Raw genomic sequence first — 27542 nt, 5'->3', positions numbered from 1 at the left:
TCCGTGATTTCATTTCTGACTCACATCTCCTCCAGTGTTGACACGAGTGGGAGTCTGTAATTAGGCGGATACTTGGTCTTAATTACACAACATAGAATCCTCTTGTTATTTGTGACAAAAAGGATTACAGCAGGCCTGATTGTTTAGCGCACGCGCAGTCCGCAGCAGCCCACCCCCCCCCCCCCCCTCCCCCTCCCCCTCGGATGGGAACCACAATCTTACGGACAAACAGACAAAAGAAAGGACGACAATTGTATAAAGGAAAGTACTTCCGGTAGTTAAATTAAGAATAAAACATCGTCGTAATAACCTGAAAAATACTTGACGGATGAAGATGTATCTATATTTTTTTCCTCATTCTTATGGTACAAAGATATTTACAGATTTTGACTTTTCTTTTCCCTAATTAGTTGGGTTGCCTTGTCAATATCTATGTAGAAAACATTAGGACTGCATGAATGTTTAATTCAAAATTTGTAATCGTTCTAATTAACAATTGCTAACAGCGAAATGAAAATATTCTATAATTTTTGCTTTTTAGAATACAGCAAAATAAACCATAAGAAGAGGCGGGTTCATCTGCATTAAGATGCTCATAATTCTGATGGAAATTGTCTGAATTTGAACTGTTTAACTCAAGGAAATACATTTATAATAATTAAACGAAATATTATATGTTCCTAACTTCCTGACAAACTCAGGAAAGAAAAACAGACTTAATCCCGTATTTAATGTTATCGCTCTGCAGTTTTATTTTGAAAAGGAAAACCGGAGCGCTTCCTACCTTCTCCGACGCCTCATGGCCTTCTCTACGGCAGCTTGACGCTGCTGAGGAGAGGAGCAGAGAGGAGGAGAGAGGAGCTCCGTCGGCGGACCAGCGGGGAGAGCAGCGAGGTGAGGAAGCCCCAGCAGCCCCAGGAGAGCAAGAGTCGGACCGGCTGGACCCTCGGAGGAGGACCTGAGAGGGAACCACGTTGCCACGGGAGAGGCCTCAGTCCAGGTAACCGTTCCTCCGCTCTATCTCCCGGGAAGGCAGGTGCGTTTGGAGGCGCTGTTGGAGATGGAGAGGCGGCGGTCGCTGAACCAACCGCAAGCTCCTTATTAAATCTCAAATGATTTGAGACCCTCTGACTTTACTCACTGATTCCTTGGCCTCTGCGTCCGGGTAGATGTTTATCCAAACACTAGTTTTGAACCGGCAAAGATTTGGCTTTTAATTTGCGCATAAATATCAGAGTAAACGTGGGACCAGAGCCGCAGCTCAGTCTTTACAGTGTGTTTTTACGCTGCTATGCTGGTTTTCCTGTCCAGCGCAATCCATGGATGTCAATTAAGCATTTTAAATGTGTTGTATGTTATGTGTATATATACATATATATATATATAAATATATATATATAACTTTTACATTTATTCAAAGCGCAAAAATATTGCCACAGCCAGGTGACCATATCTTGAAAAAAATATCTTTTAATGATATATTTTCTCTCTTGATTTTGTTGTTGTCATAAGTTGCCATCTCTACTGTTGCATTACTTCCTGTTTCCACCTCATTTTCTCCTATATCCTTCTGATTAATCCCTCAAATTAGACCGTCTATTGATAAACTGTAGACTCTAATCTCAAACATTATCATGTCTGTCCTCCTTTGGTAGGTTAATGCAAGTTTTCCTGTCAGGGACTGATCTTTGTGCCTTTACAGCGACTCTGTGGTATTCTCTGGAGTCTGTTTTCTGCTGCATGAGGAGTAATAAATTAATTTCAGAAGTGTAATGTTCTGCAGAGCACCACAGGGGAATTGCATACTGTACACAACCACAGCCTGTTTGGGTGCAGCGCTGGGGTCCAGAGATTTGTAGCTGTAATACAAGGGGATTCCCTTGAATTTAAAAATCTTATAGATGTGACAGACAGACTGTGAGGATGGGTCAGGTGTGAGCTTTCCTACCAAATAAACAGTCTGACGTAGATACAGTCTTCTTACACAGATCAGTGCGATCAATGGGAGTAAATAAGAGGTTGGTAAACGCATTTCCGCCAGTTGGAAATCCAAAATGCACCTTCAGGATTCCCCTGCAGTCGACTCAAGTGCCATTAATTTTTTTTTCATCACACGAATGAACCATTAAAGAAGCACAAATATAAATGAAAAAAAAAATTAATTAAAATATCAGCTCCTGCGGGAGCAGCACAACTGTTGAAGATTTGTTGTTTGGAGTGTATTTTTGTTAACTTGTTGCTGGGAGATTTCTCTGTGTGAGTGTGTCATTGTCAGTGGAGATCAGATGTTTGAAAGCATTGGTGGAAACAGAAATGAAACAGACGGAAATGAAAGGGAGTCGACTGTAAAGTGTTTTCATGTGGAGACCCAGCCCAGAGTGGCTGGCAACAGGAGGAGATACTGCAGAGAGTAGATCACGATGCTGGGAGGATGGGGAGCTGGGATAGCCCTCCTCCCTGGTGCAGGAGGGGAGGTGGGGTGGTAGGCGGTGGGGGTTGATGAAGGATGGTCTGGTGCACCCCTCCCTGTCTCCCTCACTGGTGTACTGGTGCATTACTGTACTAAGTGTAATCAGCCTGTCAGCAAAGGCAGACTCAATCAGTCATCACACCCCGCTGCCACCAACACCACCATCGCACAAACACACTCCTCCATGATGTTTGACCAGGGCTCCTCCAGAATCTGTTGCTGCCTGCTGACAGTGTTAATGGTGCGAAGCAGGGTTGTATGAACAGTTGTAAAAGCCGTCATTTCCTAAGGCAGGGTTGTATGAACAGTTGTAAAAGCTTCATTTCCTACAGGAGAGAACTGTTTCAAACAGCCCATAATAGATGAAACCACCACCCTGAGATTCTTGTAATTCATTATGTCCTCATCCTCCACAAAATGATGGCAAAAATGCCAAAAAAAAAAAAAAAAACCCCAGTGATTTATTTACTATAATTGTATAATAATCTTGATTGATCTTTTGGTTTGTGGTCAGCTGGAAAGGATTCCCAAACAAAACATTCCAAAAGTCTAGATATTCACTTTGTGGTAACAAAAGAGTAATAAGTATCCAACAAATATCTGTTTGGATTTGTAACTATATAATATAATAATGATCTTGGTGGAATTTCTTTTATCAGTGAAAAAAAAAACACCCACTTAGTGGCAGTAATAAAACTGAAAGTCACCCAACTGCCTTTCAAACTCAAACAAGTCAAGGCAGCAGGATTAGCGGGATTACCTTAATGTAGCCAAAACCTGAGCCTCGATCCCAGGAGGAAAATTAAGAACAGGTTAAAAAAGTTTTCCTATTTGTTAGCAGGGCGACCGGTGCCTCCTGACACAGTCATACAGTACCAGTATCAAGAAAACATGAACCTAATCACTGGACTCTGACCTGTAAGTAAATTCAGAGGATGTCTTATCCTGCTGGCAAATGCTTTTTCCCTAAGACCTTTAAACTAATTAATTCTGAAAGGAAGGTAACTGTACAGACAACCACTGTAAAAGAGCATTTCACACACACCTTTGAGCTGAAGATAATATCCACAGCAGCAGGATAGCAAGGCTGAAAATGGCAAAAGCTTGCCAAAAATTGACATTCAAAGATGCTGTAGGGTCTGGTGTGTCTAATCATTAGCTGAACATCACATTAGCTCCCAGTTATCCTGCTTTGTTCAACAGTTCAGACTGGTGCAGAGTGCTTTTGTTGCACAGTTCAGACTGGTGCAGAGTGCTTTTTGTTGCCTTTTGTTTTTTATCCTCGTGTGAGCGTGGCCTGAAAGATGCAGCCTACCTGAGTGTTGATACTGACCACAGAACAACAGTGTAGTCATCTTCAACAGAACACATGGGTTTGTGTCATACAAACATACAGAAACAAAGTGATGTCATTGGCATATATAGAGAACAAAAGCTCACTTTGTTCAGCCCTAATGTAGTAATTTAAGGTAGTCCAAAGTTATGTTAGTATCTTTTACTAAAGCCATTTTTTATTGCTGCACTCCTGTTTTCCTCTTTGACTGTTTCTAGTAAAGAGGTTTTTGGCAACTGAATGTGAATTTTGATGTGATTTTGTTTTGATGAAATCTTCTGTGTTTGTAGGTTTTGTTTTAAGGAGGTATTGATTAGATGTTGATAGTGCAGCAGACACGCGGTGATGTTGGTGAGGTGTTGTCTGTGAGCTTCTTCTGTCGGCTTTCAGAGAGTAGGGATTTCTCAGGTCTGGGCAGCGAAGCCTTATTATTGTGATAGACAGGTGGCGGGGGAGCTCAGTCCTGACACAAGCACACAGCACACCCTCATGATTGGCAGATACACAGAAATGACTGCTGTTGTACTGACTTCAGTCTGCTGATGATGGTAAAAAACGATATGCATTTTGATTTTTATAGTCTGCCAGGTCACAAGAGCTGCGGCTTTCCTCCTGGAGCTGCTGAAGACCTGTCTATCTTCATCAGACATGCTAGATTTTTTATTTTATTTTTATTGCTGCTCTCAACATGCTCCCAAGACTGCGCAAGTGAAATCTTTCGACGACTTACGTGTGGTCAATTTGTATTATATTTCAAAATGCTTCATAAACTTGCAATGTATACTTAGAGCCAAACATGTCGCTGGTCATCAGAGGATAAGGAAGCTTCTTGGCAGACTTGATGCTGCACTTAAGGCAGCAGTATTCAACCCCTGTCACTCACAAAACCTGTAGCAACAACATGGCTGAACGTTATCCAGGGCAAAAGTGAAACAGATTCTTTCTTCTTGTACTGCCAGGGAGCAGGGAAACGTCTGACTGTGTCTGTCTCTCGCTGTAGACCCTGGTTTTTTTAACTGTTTGTTGTTTCACGGAGTAACACAGGAACTGTTCAGGGTACTGCTGACGCTGGGTAATAAGGTCAGGAGCTCTCCATGGTGCCTGTGTCCATGCCAGTGTTGATCTTTTGCAGAGTGTAGCGTGACAGACTGGCTGTTGGGTTCTTGTTGCCAGTCCTGGTCAGTGTCATGTTGTGTCTTGAATTTAGAACCGTTCTCTAAAATTCGTGGGCTTTCTCCCTCCGACATGTCTGCGCAACACAAATCTGTTGTTCCGTTTTAATGCCTACACTAAATGTGGCCTTCTATATTTAAGCAAGGAAAGACTGAGCAGCTGTGTCTGTTCTCTGCCAGGGGTATCCCAGAATTCATTGCACCCTAGAGAATGGCTAAATGTGAAAACTTGGAATGCTGCTGTTTGATACTAATAGGGATTCTTTTTCAGTCCTGCTGTCAATATAATAATATCCCCCCCACATCTCTCTGTTTTGTGTATTTTCGTTTACTAGGTTAGCTAGCAAGGAAACTCTACTCTTGTATGGAAAAACAAAGAAGTCGGATATCACTGGTTATTATTTTGAAAAAGAACCGGAAGTCTTGGAAACTTGAGCTGATTATCTTCAGAGAAACAAAAAGATCAGTGGTTGGGCTACATGCTGCTGGTTTAATTTCTTCTGCTAAAAGCCTGTGTGCATTAAAGGATGATGGATTGCTATGTGATGTTAGATAAATCACACACAAGTTGTCATGACATTTCCATGACATCAGTACAGCTCTGCGGCCCATCATCACCCGCCTGCAGCAGTGGTTCTGTTAATTCCAGCCCACGGTGGCGTCAGTGAAACTCTGTGGTACCTCTGCCAGAACTCTGCACAGCGCCAGGCATCACCATCACTGAACGTGATGAATGTTGACATCTGCTGACCAGCAGTTGGTCCTGTTCAGTGCAACCAGCAGAGTCAGGTTTCAGTCTGGACTCTGATGCAGTCAAAGCAGAGACTCTGGACCAGGTGTCTCTGAAACGACAGGGGACAAGACTTGCGCGTTGACAAATGGAGGCGAGTCTTATCTGTCACCTTACATCATGTGTAGCCGACGATTTGTGCGCTGAGCATCAGACACTGTCATATTAAGCCCACTCTGTTGCCATCTATTGGAAGGAGCGGTGCGTTTTCTTGCTCTCAGCTCCTCTGGGTATTGGACATTGATTGAACGGCTTTCTCCTCCGTCTTTTCACCGCAGCTTCTGTCATTCCTGAATCATGGCTCTGTTGTTTTCAGGCAGTATCACCTGTCAGCCATAACAGTTCCTCATTTTCTTCCTCCTTTGTTCTGAGACAACTGATTTTACATGAATTACCATAGTTAACGTGCAGCATACAAATTGTGTTGGGATTATTATTTAAAAAAAATGAGAATCAGAAAGCATTCCTTTGGTTAGGCTATGATTTTTAGGCTGTTAGCTTTTTCCGACTTCTGACTTGTAGCTCCCTTTTCTCTTGGTTTGTGTCATAATTAAGCCATGACTCGATCGACTTCAAATTCTTAGTATTATCTATACTGTGACTGAGTGACTGATTAATGGAGTTTTAAAGAAATCTCTTCCTCTTTATTAGATGGACTTTGTATGTGTTTATTATGTCCAGCATGTATTATACTGTTCAATATTAAACAGTTTGGCCCTTTGAAAGCCTTTAGCCATTGCCGGTCTATAAAATAAATTGATGATATGGACCGAGGATAACACTCTCAGCAGATTCGATGACAATAATTCTGCAGACATCAACTCTTTCAGACATTTTGTCTGCCTTCCTTCCTCTCTCTTTGTCCATTAACTCAGAAAACGCACTTCGATTTCACTGCCTTTTCGGCCACATTACAGCCACGTCCTGTCTGTGGCTGTTTCCACTCTGATTCGTCCAGTGTTTTCCTATCTATCGTTGTTTCATTATTTGTTAAACACAACTGAATTCTCAATTATCACATCGGGTCGTTTGTGTTAGAGCAAGAAGTGTTTTTTGCAGCCATTTCAAATTCTGTTTTGGTAAGTGAACCGTGATTGTTGCATTAACAACTATTAACTTACAAAGTTGTTAAGAAACCATCAAAAAGTTTCAGGCCTTATTTATGTTGCCTTCACGTAAGTACATGAGTACACACAACATCACTGGCCACATACTCCCATGCCTTACACTTGGCATGGTTGTTAAGCAATACATCCACCAGGGGCAGTGCTGAGTTCAGAATTTGTCTGCTGCCCACGTCAGTTTTCTCAGACAATAACAAACATGGCGACTTTGGAGGAGGTGGTGACGACGTTCCTGCTCAGAAAATATGTGGCCGTTAGATACAGCCGCACATACCACTGCCATTTCCTGTTGTTGCTCTGCATGTGTACTTGGTGTTGAACATAAACTTAGTTTTCAGAGCCTTTTGGTGATCATACTGTATCACTTCAAACTAAAGATTCTTCATCAGTGATGTTGTTTCGAGCAGTAATCAGACTGACGTTAAGAATAATGATGTAACCATGAATAGAGTTGTAATTACTCTGATTCACCAGATGGACAGAGACATAACTACAGGTTGAAGAGGTTGCTGCTCCCTGGACACTCCGGTGTCCACACGCTCTACACGAAAACGTCAAATTTCCCCTTAAAGTTTAGTTTAAAGCGACTTCCTCTGCTCCACTTCCTGTGATATCAGCGTCACTCGTGGCTGAAAAGCTACGTCGACGGCTTTTCAAACGACGTTTTTTGTCGTGCACCCGGGCCTCTCTTGTGCTCATTACACTCTTAGAAGTAGGAGCCTCTCTCAGGATTTGCTCTCTGCAGGTGAAGCTGCTGGAAGTCCAGCGACGCCAGATGACAGCATGGTTTTCCCCAACGCGCTCACGAGCCAAGACACCACGCCATCTGTCAGAGTTGGCTTCCAGCAGCGAACTCTTCATTCCCACAGGGATTTACTTTCCCACCAGCCCAAGTGTCAGCCAGCTTGTGGATTCATCAGACCTAGTTAAAAGTCACTACATATTCCCTCTAATTAACCAAAGACTGAGAACAATTTCCTGGTCGACCTTTTCTCCTTTCCTCTCACCGTCGGTGTACTAACTGATTTAGTCAGAGGACAGCGGATTGTTATGGTAACCTTGACGGCACCAAGGCTGTCACGCAGATGAGGATTGATTGATGCTCGACCTCTGCCACACTGTAAATTAGAGTGATGGTAACGATGCATAGATTTAAGTCAATTTCCTGACAAGGAATTTTTCCATAGCAACGTAGAGGTTGTTGAAGTGGTTAAGAGTGAGTCTGAGATGTAGCACAACTGTTACGTGAGGGCAAGGCAGGAAGCAGGTCGTGACCTGTTAGGGTTAGGGTCCCCGCAGGTCGTGACCTGTTAGGGTTAGGGTTAGGGTCCCTCAGAATTGTGTTGTGGCGGATTGCTTGTAGGGAAGACGTTTTGTTATCTTCAAAATACAATTGTCTTGGAACTTTGAGTTACTCTCATATCGTTATAACTTTCCCAGAAGGCTGGGATATCAAAGAAAGACTTAGGAAAATTAATTGGTCTGATGGATCTTTTGCTAGTTTTTCTCACAGCAGTAGAACGGTGTTCCCTCTCCTCCACCTACACTCCTTCTCCCTCCATTACTCCGCCGACGTTCCGCTCTGACCGGTGTGTACGCGGCTCCTTCCTGGCACGGCAGTGATAATTACGCCCAGGAGGATGTCACTGAATTGACAGATTGATCATTTTGACTCCTGTGAATCCAGGCAGTGCTGTAGGCAGCGGCGCACATCGACTCTCCATTTCCACCGAGGGCTTTCTCTGTTAGGGTATTAAAGTCTGTCGGATTCACCTGTCACTCAGCCGCAGCTGTGTAGAGTAATGGAGGAGCTGCATTTGGAGAGAAAAAGCTGTAACAGTGCGTGTGTGTGTGTGTGTGTGTTGATACCACGAGCATCTGTGCCTTTCAACTCTGACATGCTGTCATCCCCAGGGCTGCAGTATGTTCACGTCAGTGAAGGCCTTCGAGGGGCAGCAGTACTCCACACTGAAGAGGCAGTGCCTGCAGAGTGGCCTCCTCTTTGAAGACCCCCGTTTCCCTGCAATTGACGACTCACTCTTCTGCCAGGGCAACAGGATCGGACGTGTGGTGTGGAAGAGACCCCGGGTGAGTGGACTGGTCAAAGGTGGTTGTTGGAGTTGCTGGTCTTTTTGACGCATATTAAAAACAGTTTTTTTAGGCTTTTTTTTTTTGCTTGTTTAGCATTAAACGAACATCGTGAGTTTTTTAAAAAAAACTAAGTTTTTTTCAAACTTAAAAAATGATAAAAAAAAACAACAACATTTTTTTCAAACTTAAAAAATTAATTACTTCAGTGTTTTACACTACAGGAAGAGTCTGGGTATTTGACTGTGTTTTCATGAGTCACAACATAAACTGTGGTGCATCCTAAGAGAAATGACCATGTTGCACAGTACTTGTAATGATATTTTCTGTTCATAAGTTCCAACAGCTGTCCCTGTGACGATTTCTGTCTGAATCTTTACCTTTTGACATGTGATAAAAAAACTGTTGAAACAACAATTTTAAATGTGACCAAACATTTTCAGTTGAACGCCCACCACCTCAGAAGTGAGGTCAAACAGTGGAGGTCTGGTTTTATCAGAGGATCTTCTTCTTCCTCTCATTCAGTGCTCTAACTTTGGAGATGTCTTTTTCCTCTGGCCTTCTGCCATCAACCCTCGGAGCCACCGAGCGCTGCACTGACTGTCCTTCTAGAGGATTCTCCTGAATCTTCACACAGATCTCTGGAGCTCTGCCAGGTTGACCGTCAGGGACCTGGTCACCTCTTATACTAAACCCTCCGTATCACGTAGTGGAGCTTGAACCCACATTTAGAAAATGTCTCTTTTAAACCACACACACACAGATCTCAGGGGGGGGAAATATAGAGGACACGTTGGCTCCTGGGAATCATTGATGCAGCCAGAGATAAATGTAGATTCCATTGATCTGCTTCCTGACACAGTCCTGTTTCTGAGCTCGGCAGAATGTGCAAAAACCTGAGTTTCATTCGTATTTATTTTAGTAATCAAACACAAAGACAAAAAGAAACAATTTTGGAGCTGCCATCAAACACAAAGACAAAAAGAAACAATTAATGTTGCTGAGCTGCCGTTTTGGAGCTTTTGAGTTTCATGCAATGTTAAGGCAAGCACAGTCAAAAAGTTCTAAGACATACTAGGAAAAAGAAATCTTTGTTTATGACAATGAAACTATTTCTCTACATGTCCTCTATTTAAGTTTCAATAATTCTGGAATCTCTCTTTTCATCAGAGAACTCCTTCTGGGTTGAGGTTTATTAACCAAGTGCAAATTAACAAAACAGGACAAGGCAAAAACTACCAGACATGGACTGCAGTAAAACATAAACCACAAGACATTGACTTCTTCAGAACATGACCAACTAGGAACACAAACACACAGACAGAACACAACAGCACAATGATCCAAGCAGGGCAGGTGAGGGACAGAGGTATATATACAAAGGGCACCAGGTGACACCAGTGAGACTAACGACGAATACAACAGGTGAGTGTGATGACACTGATTCCACCACAGAGCAGACAGCAGGACCAGGGAACGGACAGACCTCACACTCATCAGACCAGGGAACAGACAGACCTCACACTCATCAATGTGATGTTTGGTTACAAAACCAATCATCAATTCTTGAAAAACAAGTGAATGTAACACCTCAACCATTGAAAAACAATGATAAAACGTGGTGTTTGGTCACACTATCCATTTGTTGAACCCAGCCATTATATGTAGCTAAATGCCCAGCAGCTATTGTTTACTCCTGAAACCTTCGCCTCAGCGAACTCCGCCTGCCAAAGGTCCCTGCAGGATAAGAGCGTGATCTACGATATGACTAATCATTTATAATTCACCAGATCGCATTATGTCACTGCTCGTTAATCACGGCTACACTTCACTCCTCGTCGTCCTTGCGTCGCCGCTGCCGTGAGTCCGTTTCCTCCTCATCAGATGCAGCTCCTCAGGACTCCGAGGTCGGACTGGGCTCCGCACTCTGCAGACACTCCGTGGTTCTGGACGGAGTAACCCGGGCCTTCTGTCTGTTTGTCTGATGCTCCGGCAACAGCCAATGTGCATCGCCATGGAAACTGGGTCACACAGATTATATGTTCTGGCCTTCGCTGATGTCAGTCATGCAGACTGGAGAGTGGGAGAAGTCAAAAGGAGGAGAGAGGAGCAGCAGGAGCATCTGCTTCTTATTTGTCAGGACACAATTGTCCAAATCCCACACAGACAGAGGCACAAATGAGCTGGCGTTTTTGCAAAAATATAAACTGATAAAGTCATCAACCATACCAACCCTGACAAATACATATGTATGTATTAAAACTGTAATTTTCAATTTTACGGTGAAAATTGTGAACCAAAAAAAGAGAGAAGCTGAATCTGAGTCAAACAGGACAGAGGTCTTTCCTTCTGATGTCCATAAGTGTACAGTGTTCAGGTTTCTCGGTAGATTTCAAATAATAATCTTTACTTCCCACCACTGTAATTTAGCATCAGTTCCATCGGAAAGTCAATACTTTCCTGCTCCTTTGTTTGATATTGAAAGCGTTTCATGACCTGAAATGCTCCATTTTTCATGGAAAGCTTTTAAAGGCAGAGTCACTTTGTCAGAGATGTGAGCGATAACGATGATGAGTGAGACCCGTGGTCTCTCTGTGAGTGGACACGAAAGCGGTGACTGTCTCAAGTGGCCTTGAATGATTATTGTTTTTTTTAAATTATCGGTGGCAAATGATCGATAATGAGAGATGACGTTGGCTCTGCGGATTAAAGGTAACGATCTCTGCACATGCCGTGGCCACTGGTCGAACACCAGACCCTTCCTCCATCAAGCAGCCCAATCTGAACATGCCGTGGCCACTGGTCGAACACCAAACCCTTTCTGCATCAAGCAGCCCAATCAAACAGGACAGACACTGTTTCATCAGTGTCAAGGTGAAGGTTCAAAGCCTTGGCCTTGAACCCCTCCCCCTGTGTGTGTCCCCCCTCTCACTCTCGACCCTGAGCCTTGTGTGCTCCGTGTTATCCTTGCTCTGTTGCATCTTGCCGATTTATAGCTGCAGTGAAATCCCAGTGGTGGAGCGTGTGAGCATAAAGAGCCGGCTCTAATAAAATGTTGATCCTGACTGTGGGTCTCACGTTAGGCTGTCTGTCCTCTCACTGTTCCCCCGCCTGTCGCTGTGATTGCTGTTATTCAGACCAAAGAAAGGATACACTAGACAATAGACTAATGGTGAGCTCATTGGCCAATAACAACTCATGACAAATATCAATGTACATGTACAGTATATATACAACAACACGCAGCCTCAATGGAATTAACACAGTTAGTGTTTTATTTGTATTGTTTATTGTCTTTGTTTTCCACACTGAACTCACTTAAAATAATACAAGAATAAAACCATAACAGAGTAAAAAAAACACATTTACAAAACTGTCTGATTTGCAAAGTAATGATAACCAGTACAATGCAGTAGGGCGCTGCAGTGCAACTTTGTTCCTAGGGTGGTGAAGGCATCACTGCCTTGTTTTTCTTCGGATTTGTTCTTAGGACTTTGAGTACTAACTCTGGTTATCAGTCTTTTACTAGTCTCTTTCTAACTCTTAGCTGAATCATTACTGTTATATACTGTTATGTAAGTGCAGTTATTGATGTAACTATCAATCCTGTTTCCAGATAAAATGTCACATCTGCTCATGTAACCACTTTCCCTAAACTAATTTCCAGGCTTGACTTATGTTGGGTCTATTACTTTGCTCTCACAGCATGTGTACGTTTGTATGGCTGATGGCTGCCCTCACCGTCTGATTGATGCTGCGGAGAAAAATATAATGTTCCAGTGAAATGGTTTCTGAGTCGCGGGAGTAAATTATTAGCCCAGTGCTCAGCCACAATATTCACATTACTTCAGTGTCTGCGGGGGCACAGCGGGGATCGATACTCTATTACTCCTGCAGCCGAGACGGTCCCTGGACGGCGGGGCACCACAGGGAGCCCCCGCTGCTGTTTAGACGCTGGGAATCGATGCTGTTTCAGAAAGTTGGGAGGAAAAAACCTGATTAGAGATCTTAACCTCTGACATAGTCACAAACAGAGCCGACAGCTTGACTTTCCGCTTCTTACGGTCCCACCCCGCTGAGCCTTCAGAGCTGGGAACTCCTTTCATTGTGAGTTCTTTAGTGCTGGTCAGTGTAAGGTGAGACGGGCTGCTGTGAGAGACTGCAGTCCTCCAGGGAACGCTGCAGTGGCCTCTGCTTCTGATTAAAACTTTGCTTTTGCAGCAATCAGCTTTGCAGCGTCAGCAAATCCTTGGCCTCGGTCATGTCCTGTGTGTGTGCGTGTGTGTGTGTGTGTGTCAGTCATGCTTCTGGTTGATGATGTGCACGTGCGTCTTCAAAGCAGAACATGTGACATTGTTCATTTCTGACGGTCAAAACTTCAACAATTCAAACAAAAATTTGAAGACCTCGCAAATGCATGCTGGGAGATGGTACTGTATTTTAAATTAAGTGGAATTATCATATATACAGCCTTCAAGATTAATATCCAATCAATTTCACAGATTCATTAATATGATTATGTGTTAACATTCCCTAGATCAGGCATAGGCAAACTGCGGCCCGGGGGCCAGATGCGGCCCGTTCAGCTTTTTAATGTGGCCCGCCAAACTTGTCCAAATGATATATTTGTATTCATACTATCATTATACTTCTGCCTTTTCCCTGCAATGCCCATGTTTCTCCAATAGATGGCTATACGAGGCTAAAGAAAATTTAGCATTTTAGCTTTTATGCATGACCTTTACATGTCATATATCTTATCATTATACTTCTGCCTTTTCCCTGCAATGCCCATGTTTCTCCAATAGATGGCTATAAAAGGCTAAAGAAAATTTAGCATTTTAGCTTTTATGCATGACCTTTACATGATATATATCTTAGTTCATACAAACACTCCATCACCTGCTCCCAATTTTAGGACCAATTGTAACCCGCGAATCAAAACATTTGCCCGTCGCTGCCCTCGATCCTATTGATTAAATTAGTTCCCTGCGTCCATTTTGTCCACCGTCTCAGTCCGGTGATCATGCCTGCTGCTCAGCCTGTCTCTCTTCCTCTTTTACTTTCCCAACCCTAGTTGAGAGCTGCGAGTGTGTTAAGGTAAAGAGCTGTTAAGTGTTGCTGGTCTTTCCGCTCTCTGAGTAACGACAGAACGTCCCATCGACCCACTGCTCCCATAAAGCAGAGAGCAGACAGATGGTTAACACCCAGACCAGACCAGAGCAGCTCTGTGACTGTGGGGAAAGTTTCAGGACATCTGTGTAGGATCATTACTGCAGTATAAAGGGTCAACCAAAGCTTTTTATTTGTTGAAAAATGTCAAGATTAGACTTTTTTTTAATTGTCTCAAGGACATAATTAAATTATTTCAAAATTGTCTCAAGGACATAATTAAATTATTGTAAACATCTTGTCATGGGCCAGATGTGGTGGATTCATGGGCTGGAAGTGGCCCATGTGCCAGAGGTTTGAAACCCCTCGTCTATATGAAAACTCCGATAAAGGGATGAACCGTGATGAAGGGTCTGTGGGGTTGGAAAGGAATTATTGATTTTTTTCAGAGATTAAATTGTGAGATTTTGATGTAAAATCAAACACTGAACTTATCTGTAATTCAACTTTTGTTCTCTTCCCATTTGCTCTACGACATCACGTGGCTGACACACATACAGCAGACACTGAATCCTTCCTGGTGACTGATTTCCTCCTTTAAAGATACACTGCCTTCTGCCGACTGTGAGCAGATGCCAAATGGCCAATGAAACTGCTGTAGTCTCTTCAGCCAAGTGCACTTTCACCGTTTTTATTAAACTCTACAGGCAGCCACTGATTTGTAGAATGTCGTCATTGGTCCTGCTGAGAATAAAGAATCTGATAGTTATTTTTTACAGCCACAGTAAAGTTGGTAAGATGATGTCGGAGTTGACAAAGATAAATATAAGCTGTCTTTGTTATGATCTTATTTTTACTATATTCTGGCTGCTCCTGAGAAAATTGTTTGTTATTAACAGTGGATCCCACTGTTAATAACTTTTAATGTATTTCCTGGTCACTAAAACATATCTGTTCTTTTCTCGGTTGATTTTTCTTATTTTTTTAGCTACTTTTATGTTGTTCTTTGATCTGATTTTTATGGATTTTCTTTTTTAATGTAATCTTTTTTTTTACTAATTTGAGCTGCTTTCCACGTTTTAGCTGACTTCAGGCTGAGTTGCGTCTGCCTGTGTCGTCTGACCTAAGAATAATATGAAAAAATCCTATTTTTAAATCTGACTTCATTCAGTTACACTGTTATTTCACAGTTTTGTAGTTTGACTGAATGACATCATCACATGTGGTTTGCAGTGCCTTACCAGTGTTACTCTCATTTCTGCTGCCTTTATGTGTCTGTACCTATATTTAAACTCATTTAAATCAATTTAAACACAACAAAACCCCCATTGTTCAGTCTGACACTGTGTGGAATGATGTGATTTGCTTTTTCAGACATGGAAATGTCTCATTAATGAGAGCAGAGAGTGGGATTTTATTTTTGAAATAGTGCACACAGCCCCTCATTTTTAACATATTTATGTGGAAATGCGTTGCCATTGTTATTTAGACAAAAGAGTGGAGGACACAGTGTGTCTTTGTGCCTGTAATGGGCCATTATCAGCCCGCAGCCTGTAGTAATCATCCCACACATTATCACAGAAACCGCAGGAAGTCTGATTGTGTATGTGTGTGTGCATGACCCCGCAGAGGCTGATGGAAAGGTGCACAAGTTGCATAGAAAATGAGAAGGAAAATCACTAAACACTAATGTAGCTCTGCAGAAGGAAACCCTTCCACAAATGCACTCTGATTTCAGTGTCATTTCTGGTCCAGAAATCTGTCACGTTCATGTCCTAAAGATTCTCTAAACTGTTGTCTTCATGCCTCTAGGAGCTGTGTGAGGATCCTCACCTGTTTGTCGATGGCATCAGTGCACACGATCTGCACCAGGGGCAGCTGGGTAACTGCTGGTTTGTGGCTGCCTGCTCCAGCCTGGCCTCCAGAGAGTCACTGTGGCAAAAAGTAAGTTTTCTTTGTATTTTATATTATTTGAAGACTTTTTCGTGTCATCCTTGTACTGAATATCTGATTTTTAAAAAATAGCAGTTCTTTTTCAGTAATAATTACAAAGATATACTGTTTGTATGTTGTGTTCTCAGCCAGGTTTTGGGCCGCGGGCCTTGAGTTTGACACATGCAGTTCAGCTCACGTAATTGTTTTAGTTTTTATCACGTGTACATCCTGTGTACACACCCTAAAGTAGAACACCTTGTTTTCCTCCACCGCCGTCTCCTGTTTTGGCTTGTTAAATCCTGTTGTTGTGGTGAAGTACAGTACATGCAGTTCACTCTGGTGTGCAGTAAAAACCCCGGTGACAGGTCCACACTGTACACAGACTAGAGAGGGCAAGAAGTTGTCACATTAGAGGGAGAACAGGAGCTGGAGGTTCAGGTGAAGCCTGACTTTTCACAGGGATGATAAAAACCTAATGGTCAGCAGGACGTGGGAGACAAATACTGCTGTCTGCAGCTGTACTGTACTCTGAAGGAACTAAGGTAATACTGCATGAATGGATCATGGTAACAAGTGACCAACATGTGGCTAAAACTGAAGAAAGTTGCCAGTCATTTGACATTGTACATATAAACACACATATTTCCACAAGTCCAGTCAGAGCCGGGATTTCAACCGACAACCATCCAATCACAGACTGGATCCTTGAACAACTAGACCACTCAAATTATTTTCCAAAAAATTGGAAACAATTAAAGAATCAATTACCAAGATGTCAAGATGGCTGAGCAGCGCCCCCTTATGTCAGCACTTAATAAATTGTATGTCTTTGAAAAAACAAATTTACTGGGTATACAGTGTGTATGAAGTCAAAACAAGCAAAGAAGTCTGGTGGTCGACTTTTTTTATGCTGTCAACAGCGCCATCTCTGGTGTGTCCTTGGCAAGACATAATTTTTATTTTGATGTTTTGCTCCAGAATTCAACACAAATCTGAGTCATTTCAGTTCCACTTAGTACTGGAAACTGACAGTCTCAAGGAACACTCAGTATTTTTTTTAAGCAAATGAAAGCAGAAGTTCTTTTAACCCAGTTAGAAAAGAATGTAAATCACCGCAGCCTAAATGTTTATAGAAGTTCTTTTAACCCAGTTAGAAAAGTAAATCACCGCAGCCTAAATGTTTACACCAGTGGTGATAGAACACAGCAGAACAACAATTCCCCAGGTCAAAAAAAAAAGCTAAAATGTAGCCTAACTTAAACACTGTTTCCTGGCTGTTTCTCCCACTGGTCTTCAGCACCAGCAGACCAAGTGTGTGTCCCAGTCTCACTGGGACTAATTCTCTCACCTGGTGAATCCAGAGTCGTGAAGCTCCAGAACAATAACATTTCTCTACCTGGTACATGATAATTACCAGCAACCAAATCCCAGTGTGTTTCATTTCAAACTGAACTGAAACTGTTGTTTCTTCTTGTTTTTCCACTGACTATTTGGTCAAACGGTAAATCTAGATGACGTGTCACTTGACACCACTCGATGTTTTACACTTTATCAGTGCATTGAGTGGGTCCACTATCAACGTAACAGACACCGTTTTTGTTGTTTGTTTTTAAAAAAACACGAGGTTCAGAATGAATGTCTTTTGTCCTCAGTTTATCTTCTTCTCATCTCAATAACAATCACACTCACCGGTTTCTCCCCTGCGGTGAGAAACAGGAGGAAACCGAGAGATGAAACACACGCGCCTCAGCTTCCTTGTTTGTCAGGTCACCGTGAAAGACGGATCGGGATCAGTGGGAACCTGTTCTCCTCCGTCCGTTAGGGAAATCCTCCCACTCTGCGTACAAACAAATACACACGGTCTCCGTCTCGTTTCTCACATGGGACTCATTTCTGCCAAACCATCTGGGCTGGCTGTTTGTCAGGCAAGAGGAGAAGGAGACGGCAGTTTGCAAGTCCAAAGAGATCGGTGTTTAAAGGTTACAAAACAAAATCTACACACGCTTTTTCAATGAGGAGTTTTTATTAGAGTTAAGGAGTAAAACAGGACAAAGGAACAGAACTGAAGTTCAGGACAAAAGTTCAAAAGTGTCATCGTTGTACAATCATCCAGTTCATCTGACATAAATTCTTGTTTTTCTAGTAGGAATATTTCTCTGCTTAAAGCCATTCAGTGACATTTACAGGACGACATTGACTCTAAAACACAGCGTCTAAACTAAAGTTCACTTCAACTAAAAACTCACAGAGCACAGAGGGGTCGGAAAACAGAGGGAAAAAATTGTGTGTCCAGGGTTTAATGTCTCAGCTGTCCAGGGTGAAGGTGATGGAGCAGTCCACCGTCTCCGGGTTGCAGCCTTCCGCAAACGCAAACAGGAAGTACATGACTTTCCTTACCTTAGCCAATTCTGCGATCCTTTCACCAAACTCGTGCGCATCGGCGTCGTAACATTTGACGGGGACGTTACTGGCATCTTCTGGTGACCTCCAGAAAACGCCAACGGGTTCCAGAAGCTGCCGTGTCATCAGGTTGGTGAGGTCGGGCGTCCACAGCTGAGATGTGGCGGTGACGGTGAGGTGCCCCGGCTGCGTCAGTCGTACCGTCCAGTGTGAGAAGTGGAGGGACTGTTTGGAGAAGTCCAGTCGGTACACGGCCTCGTTGGGCCGCAGCAGGCGTTCCCCGTCCTGTCTCTTCTGTCCTCTCTGCTGCAGGGACTGAACCCGTAGACGCATCACCTCCGTCAGCTGGGTGTCGGGTCTGAACGGCAGCTCCAGCACCGTAGACATGTTCGGAGTTCGATACCTAGAGCAGGAGTAGCTTAAATACTAAGAGACTTGACTTCCTCTCTGTCTCAGCAACTCTTACTCGGCGCTGTTGCCTGCAGCACTTGTGGAGTCTGTGGCCGTGCACGTCTGTGCCACATTGATGGAAGAGGGTGGAAGCAGAGTACAGATGAGCTGGGCTCCTAGGCAACCAGGGCTAATGACATTTGCAATCACAGCACATGGTTTTCCTTCAGGGAACTCTGCCTCATTCTGTTAGTAACACATTTGTTTGTCTCGCTTGTTTCCTTGGTTGCAAATTAAATACACTAAAATCCTGAGACTCGATGGGGGAAATATAAACATCCGAACCATTTTGTTTACACGAACAGTGATTATTTCCACAAAGTAAAAAGATATGGACAGATAAGATGTCATGCTCCAGTACTAAACAAAGTATTTGAAAGCAGGAAACATACCATAACAAAAGTACAACAGACATATAATTAGTTAAAAGTTGGCCTGAACAGCTCAGAAGATTACAGCCAAAATGACAGCTAAAGGAGAGCTATATTTAGTAAACGCTAATTTAGTAAAAGATTAACACTGCAGCTTCAACCTGTAGTGCTAGGTAGAAGTTGTTTTTACTAAAAAAGGAAAGTTAGCAAATAGAAAATTGACTTTACATTACCAACTCAGCTGAAAATAATATTTTCTAGCTAAGTGGTTTCCAAAGTACTGTATAAATCACATATAGCCAGTTCCATAAAGTAAGGTAAGAGAAAAGAGTGAGGGGAAAATTGGCAAAAAAAAAAATTTTTAAATGTGTCTCAAATGCTCCTCTGTGACTCCAATAATGTTTTTTCCAGTTTCATTTATTCAGATTAATAGTTGCAGCTTTCTCCGAGAAAACATTTTAAAACGGAATCACTGTATCCTGTACTTTGGCCTTCAACCGTATGGTACTGTTTTTTTTTGTTTTGTTTTTTTCAGAAGAAGCTGTTTGTCGTGCCAGGTTTGTCTCACAGTTCTCTCCATCAGCACACTGTCAATGTCACCCCCTGCTGGGAGCTCTGACAGAAACCTCTGTGTAGTTAGCACATTCTGACGTCTGGCAGGGACACCTGCTGGGCTGGTGTCAGCCGGATCACATGTGGGGTTTTTTTTTAATAGTATGACAAAGTAGTTTTATGTGAAACCATTTTAGAGTGAGGCGAGCTCTGTGGAGCATTGTCCTTCCAGTGGGGTCAAAGGTTTTCACCGTCTTCACTGGAAAAAGAAACAACAACATGGTGTATTCCAGGTGGAATGATGTAGCCGGGAGGTGTATAGTTCTGAGAGATTGAACTCAGTTCATGGAGGGGGGGGGGGGGTGTACTGGTGGTTTTGCTGGTGTACAGCACCCACATCCTGCTGGATTCATGAGCGCAAGAGCTCAGGTGATAAATTTGTCCCCTGGTCCTGAATGCATCACCAGCCTGGACAGTACCTGGTAACTGGTCTCCATATGATTTATGTCCCGTGCAGCCGTGGGTGTTTGTTTGGCACACCTGCCCTCGGCTCCTCTTCATCCATCTTCCATCCTCTTCCTCGTCTGTCTCCAGGTCATTCCTGACTGGAAGGAGCAGGAGTGGGACACAGAGAAGCCAGAATCTTACGCTGGGATTTTCCACTTCCGCTTCTGGCGCTTTGGTGAGTGGGTGGATGTGGTGATCGACGACCGGCTACCAACGGTGGACAATCAACTAGTCTACTGCCACTCCAATGACAGCAATGAGTTCTGGAGTGCACTGGTGGAGAAGGCCTACGCTAAGTGAGTATGAATACATTTGAATATCCAAAGGAGTAAATTGTGTTAATTGTGTTACTTAAACCTCAACTCTCCGGCCTGTTTTTCTAACAGGGTTTATGGTTGCTACGAGGCTCTGGACGGGGGAAACACGGCCGACGCTCTGGTCGACTTTACCGGCGGTGTCTCGGAGCCTGTGGACCTCCTGGAGGGTCAGATGGCCACGGACGAAGCTGCTCGAAACCAGCTGTTTGAACGAGTCCTTAAAGTGCACAACAGAGACGGTCTGATCAGTTGCTCCATCAGGGTATGATCACTGAGAAAGTGCTGCGTCACATCGCACATTCTTACATTACCAACCCACACCAAGCTGAAGATGATCTACAAATGTCAAAGTCATGTGTGTTGCTGTAGAGGCTTCTTGAAAATGAGTGCGAATTCGCTCACAGATAAGTGCGCTTCAGCCATAAAAAGGGAAGGTCTGAGTGTGCACTCATCTTTGCCAAAGACAATGGAAAAGTTTCGTCCTTAAAAGCTTAATTTGACCAAATAAGGTAAAAACTTAAAACTACGTATCAGATCAAATCAGCTTGGAAAGAACCAGAATCTGACCCAAATAAATGGATTCATTTCAGCAAACAGAGCTGACACAACAAAACAGAATGATTACAATTATTTCCTTAACTTCTAAAAACACTGCCCCCTACTGACCTTTTTACACAATTTTAATGACCATCAATAACCTCTGAGATTATATATAAACAAAGAGAACTCCATGGTTTCCCAGGCGACCACCATAGAGGACATGGAGGCCCGGCTGGACTGTGGCCTGGTCAAAGGCCACGCGTACGCCGTCACAGACGTGCGGAAAGTGCGGCTGGGTCACGGACTCCTGGCCTTCTTCAAGTCCGAGAAGCTTCACATGATTCGCATGAGGAACCCGTGGGGGGAGAAGGAGTGGAGTGGGCCGTGGAGCGACAGGTAAACACGGCCCTGACGACCGTCTCGGTGATGTGTGGAACGTTTGATTATAGATCACTAAGTTTTTGCTGTGCTGACTTTCTCGTAAAAAAAAAAATTCTTAATCTTATTTCCTCAGCCGTCGTAGAATAGAAGCCTCTTCACAGACATAAATTCGGGCATCATTTTTTACTGTGAGGCCGGTGTTCTTTAGGTTACATACCGCTCCATGCATGGCCAAACAGTTTGTAGAAGATAAATAATCAGAACAGACACAAGGAAAAAAAACACCGTTTCCTACTTAATGTGTTGAAGAGGAAGCAGCGGACTAGAAAAAACAGAAATACCTGGTTGACGATGAGAAATGAAGACGCAATCAAGCTAATGGGCCACGGAAAGAGCCAGAATAACTGAATTCATTCCCCCAGGAATGTTGTTTGTTTGCGGGGAATGATACATAATGGTCCAAGTGCAGCTCATATACTGCACCACTTTCCCACAGGACCTTCTCTGAAGATCTACACTTGAAGTACACTCTACTATCTTCAATGTAAATACCCAAATGAGCTGAAATGATTGGTGTCCAGGAGGGGGCAGTACATCAACTGGTTAAACCTAAGAAATAAGCAGATCCTTCCACTTTTCCTGACCTGTACTTGTTAGTAAAAAAACAAAAAACAAAAAACACACAAGTCCCTCCTGTGCTTCTCTGTTTTTCTGCCTGTTTGTGAACTGGTCTGTGACCTGACCTTTGTGACCTCTGTGACCTGAATTATTAATCGGGGCTGAAAGACAGAAAGATGTTATTAAACCAACGTGAGTCATCTTTCTTCTTTCTCAATCAGTGCGCTGCTCTCGCTGAATAATTCATTCAGCGTTTTGCTTAAACCTGTTACAGTAAATGGAGTCTGACAGACTTCGGAGATGAGGACATTTGTCAGTGAATCCTAAGCACACAGACGTAAACACGGAGCTAATGTGTCCTGCCAAGACGTCTGTTTTCCCCCGAGCCACTGACAGAGAACCGACCTGGATGTTTAGACTTGATTCATCGGCACATAACGGACACTTTAACACAAAAGTGCCCTTAAGGGACAGTTGCCTGCAACATTAGGAGGCCGGAGTATTAACAAAGAGATTTGCTGCAGTGCTTGGACTGTCTGTGTTCGAACAGAAGCCTTATTGTCCACCGAGTGATCTGAGAAACTGGAAATAAAACAGCAGAGGTTCCTTTGTTCTGTTACCTGCTGCGGATATTTGCAAAAAGATGTTTTTACCAGTTTAAATAAATTCATTTTTCTTTTGTGTTTTTTTTTTTTTTTTGCAGTTCTGAGGAATGGAACAAGGTCAGCAAGAGTGAGAGGGAGAAGCTGGGCGTCACTGTGCAGGACGACGGCGAGTTCTGGTGAGAACTTTTAATGAAGATCCCTGCAGAAAGAGTGGATGAACCACTGGGTGATCTGACGTGTCGTGTCGTACCAACCAGTAACAAGAAGAGAAAAATGTCATACACCTGTAAAACAACAAAACTGTTTTTCCATCCTTACAATATTGAAGTAGGTAAAAGTATTTTTGCTTTGCTCAGCTACACCCTGTGTCAACGCCAGAAAATCTCAGCCTGAGTTTCCTGTGTCCCCTTTTCTTTGTTCCTGGCTTTAATTGTCCCCTATTTTTAAACCTGTTTAAAGTTCTTCCTTTCAAGCTCAGCTCCTCTCTGTGCACTCCTCCTCTGCTCCTCCTCTCCTGCAGGATGACTTTTGACGACTTCTGCCAGTATTTCACCGACTTGATCCTGTGTCGCCTCATCAACACGTCCTACCTGAGCATCCACAAGACCTGGGAGGAGGAGGTGATGAGGGGTTCCTGGGTCCATCGCCAGGACCCGCTGCGGAACCGGTCGGGGGGCTGCATCAATCACAAAGCCACCTTTCTGCAGAACCCTCAGGTAAGTACTCTGCAAGTACCCGTGTGAGTCGGAATGAAACGTCTGATCCCTGGTGTGATCTTCTGTGTTTGGTCTTCACTGCAGTATGTGTTTGATGTGAAGAAGTTGGAGGACGAGGTCTTGATCTGTTTACAGCAGAAGGAGAAGAGGGCTACACCCAAAGAGGGCAAAAGTGAAAACCTGGCCATAGGCTTCGATATCCACAGGGTACGAAAACACGACGACTGATCGCAGACTAAGATTATTTTTTTTACTTTTGTTTTGTATTATGGTTGCATTTTTTTTGCAACATTTAGGGTCAAAACCTCAGTGGATTTGATGTAGTATTTCTTACACACAGAACCTTTCGTCATAGAACTCTCAGGAACATTTCACACTCCTTTGACGTTGTATCTTTTTGTCCAGTTTCAAAGTAACAGTTTTGTAAATTAGTTTCTGTTTAACGTCAAAAAAAGAAGTTTGAAAGTGAAAACAAGACAAATCTCTTGTTGTTGTTTCGCTTGTTAAACGATAATTCTGATGAATTCCCAGACAACAAAATGTCACTTTTCATCTGTATTAAATGTTTATAAGATGTTTAGAGAATCTTATTGCACTTTGCAGGTGGAGTTAAACAGGAAGTACCGAATGCACTCGGCCCAGCAGAAAGTGGCGGGTTCCATCTACATCAACTCGCGCTGTGTCTTCCTCAGAAAGGAGCTGAGGGAGGGCCGCTACGTCATCGTCCCCACAACCTTTGACCCGGCGCAGCAGGGCGACTTCTTGCTGCGCGTCTTTACTGATGTGCCTTCAGACTGCAAGTAAATGTGTGGTCGTGATGTCTGAGCTCAGCTTTTTGTTCCGTTGCCTGACGTCTGTGTCAGGCTGCTTTAAATAACACGGGGCTAACACATGAATATATGTATGACATCATCCCTGTTAGCTTCACCGCTGTCTCTCTATGTTTCCCAGAGAGCTGACTCTGGATGAGCCTCCTCAGACGTGTTGGACAGGCATGTGTGGCTACCCTCAGCTGGTCACTCAGGTCCACGTGCTGAACGCTGAGGGTCTGCAGGGGCCGGAATCCAACGGAGGTAAAAACAACAGCTGCCGTCCGTGAACTCCAGCTGCATGTTGATGATTGGGTCGGAAACTCAGGCAAAACAGTCACACATCAGTTTCACTCACTCAATACCAATAAGTGAAGATTCCTCAGCTGGTGCCATCTGGGGCCACAGTGCCATCTGCTGGCAGTCCGTTCATTTTTCCAACAGTCAGACAGATGTTGCTTACGTTACATTACATTTAGCAGACTCCTTAAATCTAACGTATCAAGCCACTTTATGGATTTTCCTTCTTTATGAAAACATTCATTTAAATTGTAAAAAAAAGAAATATGTATTGTTTTTAATCTCCTTGTATGAAACAGTATTGCTTTATGAACAGAATTTTGAAAAAAATCAATTACATTTGTGGCTATAAAAATGTATTTGTAGGGCAACACAGACAGTCGTTGTTGCGCTACACCTTCACCCTGACTTCTCTTCTCCCTGTAGCCGTCAATCCCTACGTGATCATCACCTGTGAAGGAGAAAGAGTTCGTTCTCCCGTTTATAAGGACACGCGGTGCCCAAATTTTGACATCAAAGGCCTGTTCTACCGCAAGAAACCCAAGGACGGGATCCACGTGGAGGTGAGGGGTCACTCTACTGACACGGTAGATTCTTTTTAATTCAACCTGTGAAATTCTATAATGTGTCCTGGAGCAGAGAGGCAGCAGTCGTCATGCTGTGTCACTGAGCCTGGACTTGTAGAAAAGAAATCTGTCCTTTCTTTGTATTGATACTAATGTGGAACGTGACATCTTTTTCACATTCAATACTTTTAGAGCAAATACTCTCGTACGACTCCAATTCTGTTTCCGAAACCCAGCCCTTGATTTTTTTTCCTCCTTATGTTCAAACTGTTGTAACTTCCTTCCAGTTCTTTCAAATCTTTTCTTAATTCACGTGATCTCGCCCTTCACTCACTGCACTTCACCTTTCCTCTCCTCTTTTCCTTCCTTCCTTCTTTCCTTCCTTCCTTCGACCTGATCCCTTGCCCCTGCCCTGATGAACGCTCCACAGATCTACAACAGGAACATGATCGTGGACACCTTCCTGGGTCAGGTGATCCTGTTCAGTGACCCCAACGAGCGGCAGGAGCAGCACACGCTTCATCTCCGTGACAAGGGCAACCGCCAGGACAACGACCTCCCGGGCACGCTCGCTGTGCGCCTCATTACCTCCACCACTCTCACCAACATCTGAGGTCATTTGTGGTTTAATCAACCCTCAAAGTGGCATTTTATTCTCCAACTTTACATCATCTTCCCACCGTCACGGGTGTCTTTTCTGTTCTCCTCGTGTTCTTTCATTTGTTCTTTATTATCGTCTCACATTATTTTATTTTTTTTTTCAGGCCTTTTGTCTCTTTTTGGACTTATTCTTAATCTCAGTTTCTGTCTTCAACGTGTGTTGAGACATGAGATTTGTTCCCAAATTTGTCAAAAGTCAAAATAGTCCAGTGATGGGTTTGGGTTACACTCTGATCTGTAATCTGAACTTTATTGAAGACAGACTCTTTCTCCTTCTCCTTGTTGTTTCAGCTTGACACACACACACACACACAGTGCACAGACAATATGTATGCAGACGATTCTGCTCTCTTCATGCATGTGCCAATGATCCCAAGGGCTATGCATTGCCTTAAGGCTGTCTATGTTAAAGAGACAAGAGGATGTGTTGATCTTTTTGTTTTCCATTACTTTTTCCTTAACTTCCCATCAAACCTCTGTCTGTTTTTTGGGGGGGGTTTACCCTTGGTTGATCACCTAGCGTAAACCCACCCAGACAAGACCCAGGTCTCCTACATTTTGTCAGAGCATTGAAAAGCATGCAGCACTCTGTGTCACTTTCTTACATATGATAGCCAACAGCAGCGACTCTCTCTCCCTCTCTCTCTTGCTCTCTCGCTCTGTTGTGACCCCATGTTCCATCAACTTCCACCTGAATCTCTCCCAAACGCTTTCTTCCGGTTGCTATGGACGATCTATAAAACCTAGCATGGCTAAAAAAAAAAAGGAAAAAGAAAGAAAAAAAAAAAAGCAGACTAAACGACTGCCTGTGCTGCTCTTTGTGATATCGTAGCTTAGCAGCCGGTCGCTTCTTATTTATGGTGTTACCTTTGAGTACTCCCACGTGTCCTACCCACAGTGACGTGAAAGTTTCATCTCACATTAAATCAAGTGCTCTACGGGACTGAACGGTCCCTTCCGGAACGACCTTATGTGGCCTGGTCTAAGCCTAGGTTCAAACCAACAGGCCCTGTGCCACATCATCTCACCAACTCTAACACCACTGCCTGACGCTTCCTCTGACTCGAGTCTGTTGGTCTGGACCAAAGACTCTTGCCAAGTGACCCCAAAACACTTACACAGCAGCTTACACTTCTACTGTTGGCAGAGAACCCCCTGAGTTTATTGGATTTGTGTGAAGAAGTATGTGTTTGTTTTCACGCCCAGCGGGGACCACAAGTCAAAGGAACACCAACCGATGGGGACTTGGTGGTTTGGAGGAAATCCTTGGAAAGGTGTGAATGACTAAAGAGAGGACCCCTGTAGGTGACGACACACCTTGCACTTTATGTAGTTAAGTGGTTAAACAGCCTCTCGAGGCGAAAGGGAATCGGAGAAGACTTCCTGCCAAACAACTTGTGCCATTTCCTAGGACTGGGCTTCACCTCCACCACAGAAAGACAACATGAGACATGGAACTGTTCAACGAAGGGATTACAAAATGGCTTTTTCATGATCAACTGAAAATCTTTCACAGGATCGGCGGAATTGTTTTTTTCGAGATCAGATTTTCATCCGATTTCACCTTTTAGCACCTCCTGGCCACTAGAGGCCCAAAATGAAAAAACAAATTGTTTGCAGCATTTTAAATTTGTGTTTTATTTTGTTTTCTCCCCTTGTGCCGTGAATCCATGGATTGATTTACCATGTTAGTAGTTCGTGTCATTTGGGACATTTTCTTTGAATG

General features: G+C 43.4%; 2 protein-coding genes across 2 annotated transcripts; one reads left to right on the top strand and one right to left on the bottom strand.

Moving 5' to 3' along the window:
• The first annotated feature begins 769 nt into the window (after positions 1 to 769).
• Positions 770 to 26581, top strand: capn5b (calpain 5b). The gene is made up of 13 exons (XM_008333034.3): positions 770 to 1000; positions 8804 to 8977; positions 15902 to 16033; positions 20392 to 20600; positions 20691 to 20883; positions 21364 to 21557; positions 22864 to 22941; positions 23286 to 23481; positions 23566 to 23688; positions 24085 to 24281; positions 24433 to 24554; positions 25017 to 25153; positions 25587 to 26581. Exons 2-13 carry the CDS (start codon positions 8813 to 8815, stop codon positions 25767 to 25769), a joined length of 1929 nt encoding a protein of 642 aa, XP_008331256.1. The 5' UTR covers positions 770 to 1000; positions 8804 to 8812; the 3' UTR covers positions 25770 to 26581.
• On the bottom strand, positions 17170 to 20089 carry ompb (olfactory marker protein b). The gene has a single exon (XM_025065830.1). It carries the CDS (start codon positions 18809 to 18811, stop codon positions 18329 to 18331), a length of 483 nt encoding a protein of 160 aa, XP_024921598.1. The 5' UTR covers positions 18812 to 20089; the 3' UTR covers positions 17170 to 18328.
• Positions 26582 to 27542: the final 961 nt, after the last annotated feature.

This window comes from Cynoglossus semilaevis, chromosome 19, assembly GCF_000523025.1.
Source record: "Cynoglossus semilaevis isolate Cse_v1.0 chromosome 19, Cse_v1.0, whole genome shotgun sequence".
Taxonomy (NCBI): domain Eukaryota; kingdom Metazoa; phylum Chordata; class Actinopteri; order Pleuronectiformes; family Cynoglossidae; genus Cynoglossus; species Cynoglossus semilaevis.
This window is presented reverse-complemented; position numbering and strand designations above follow the sequence as displayed.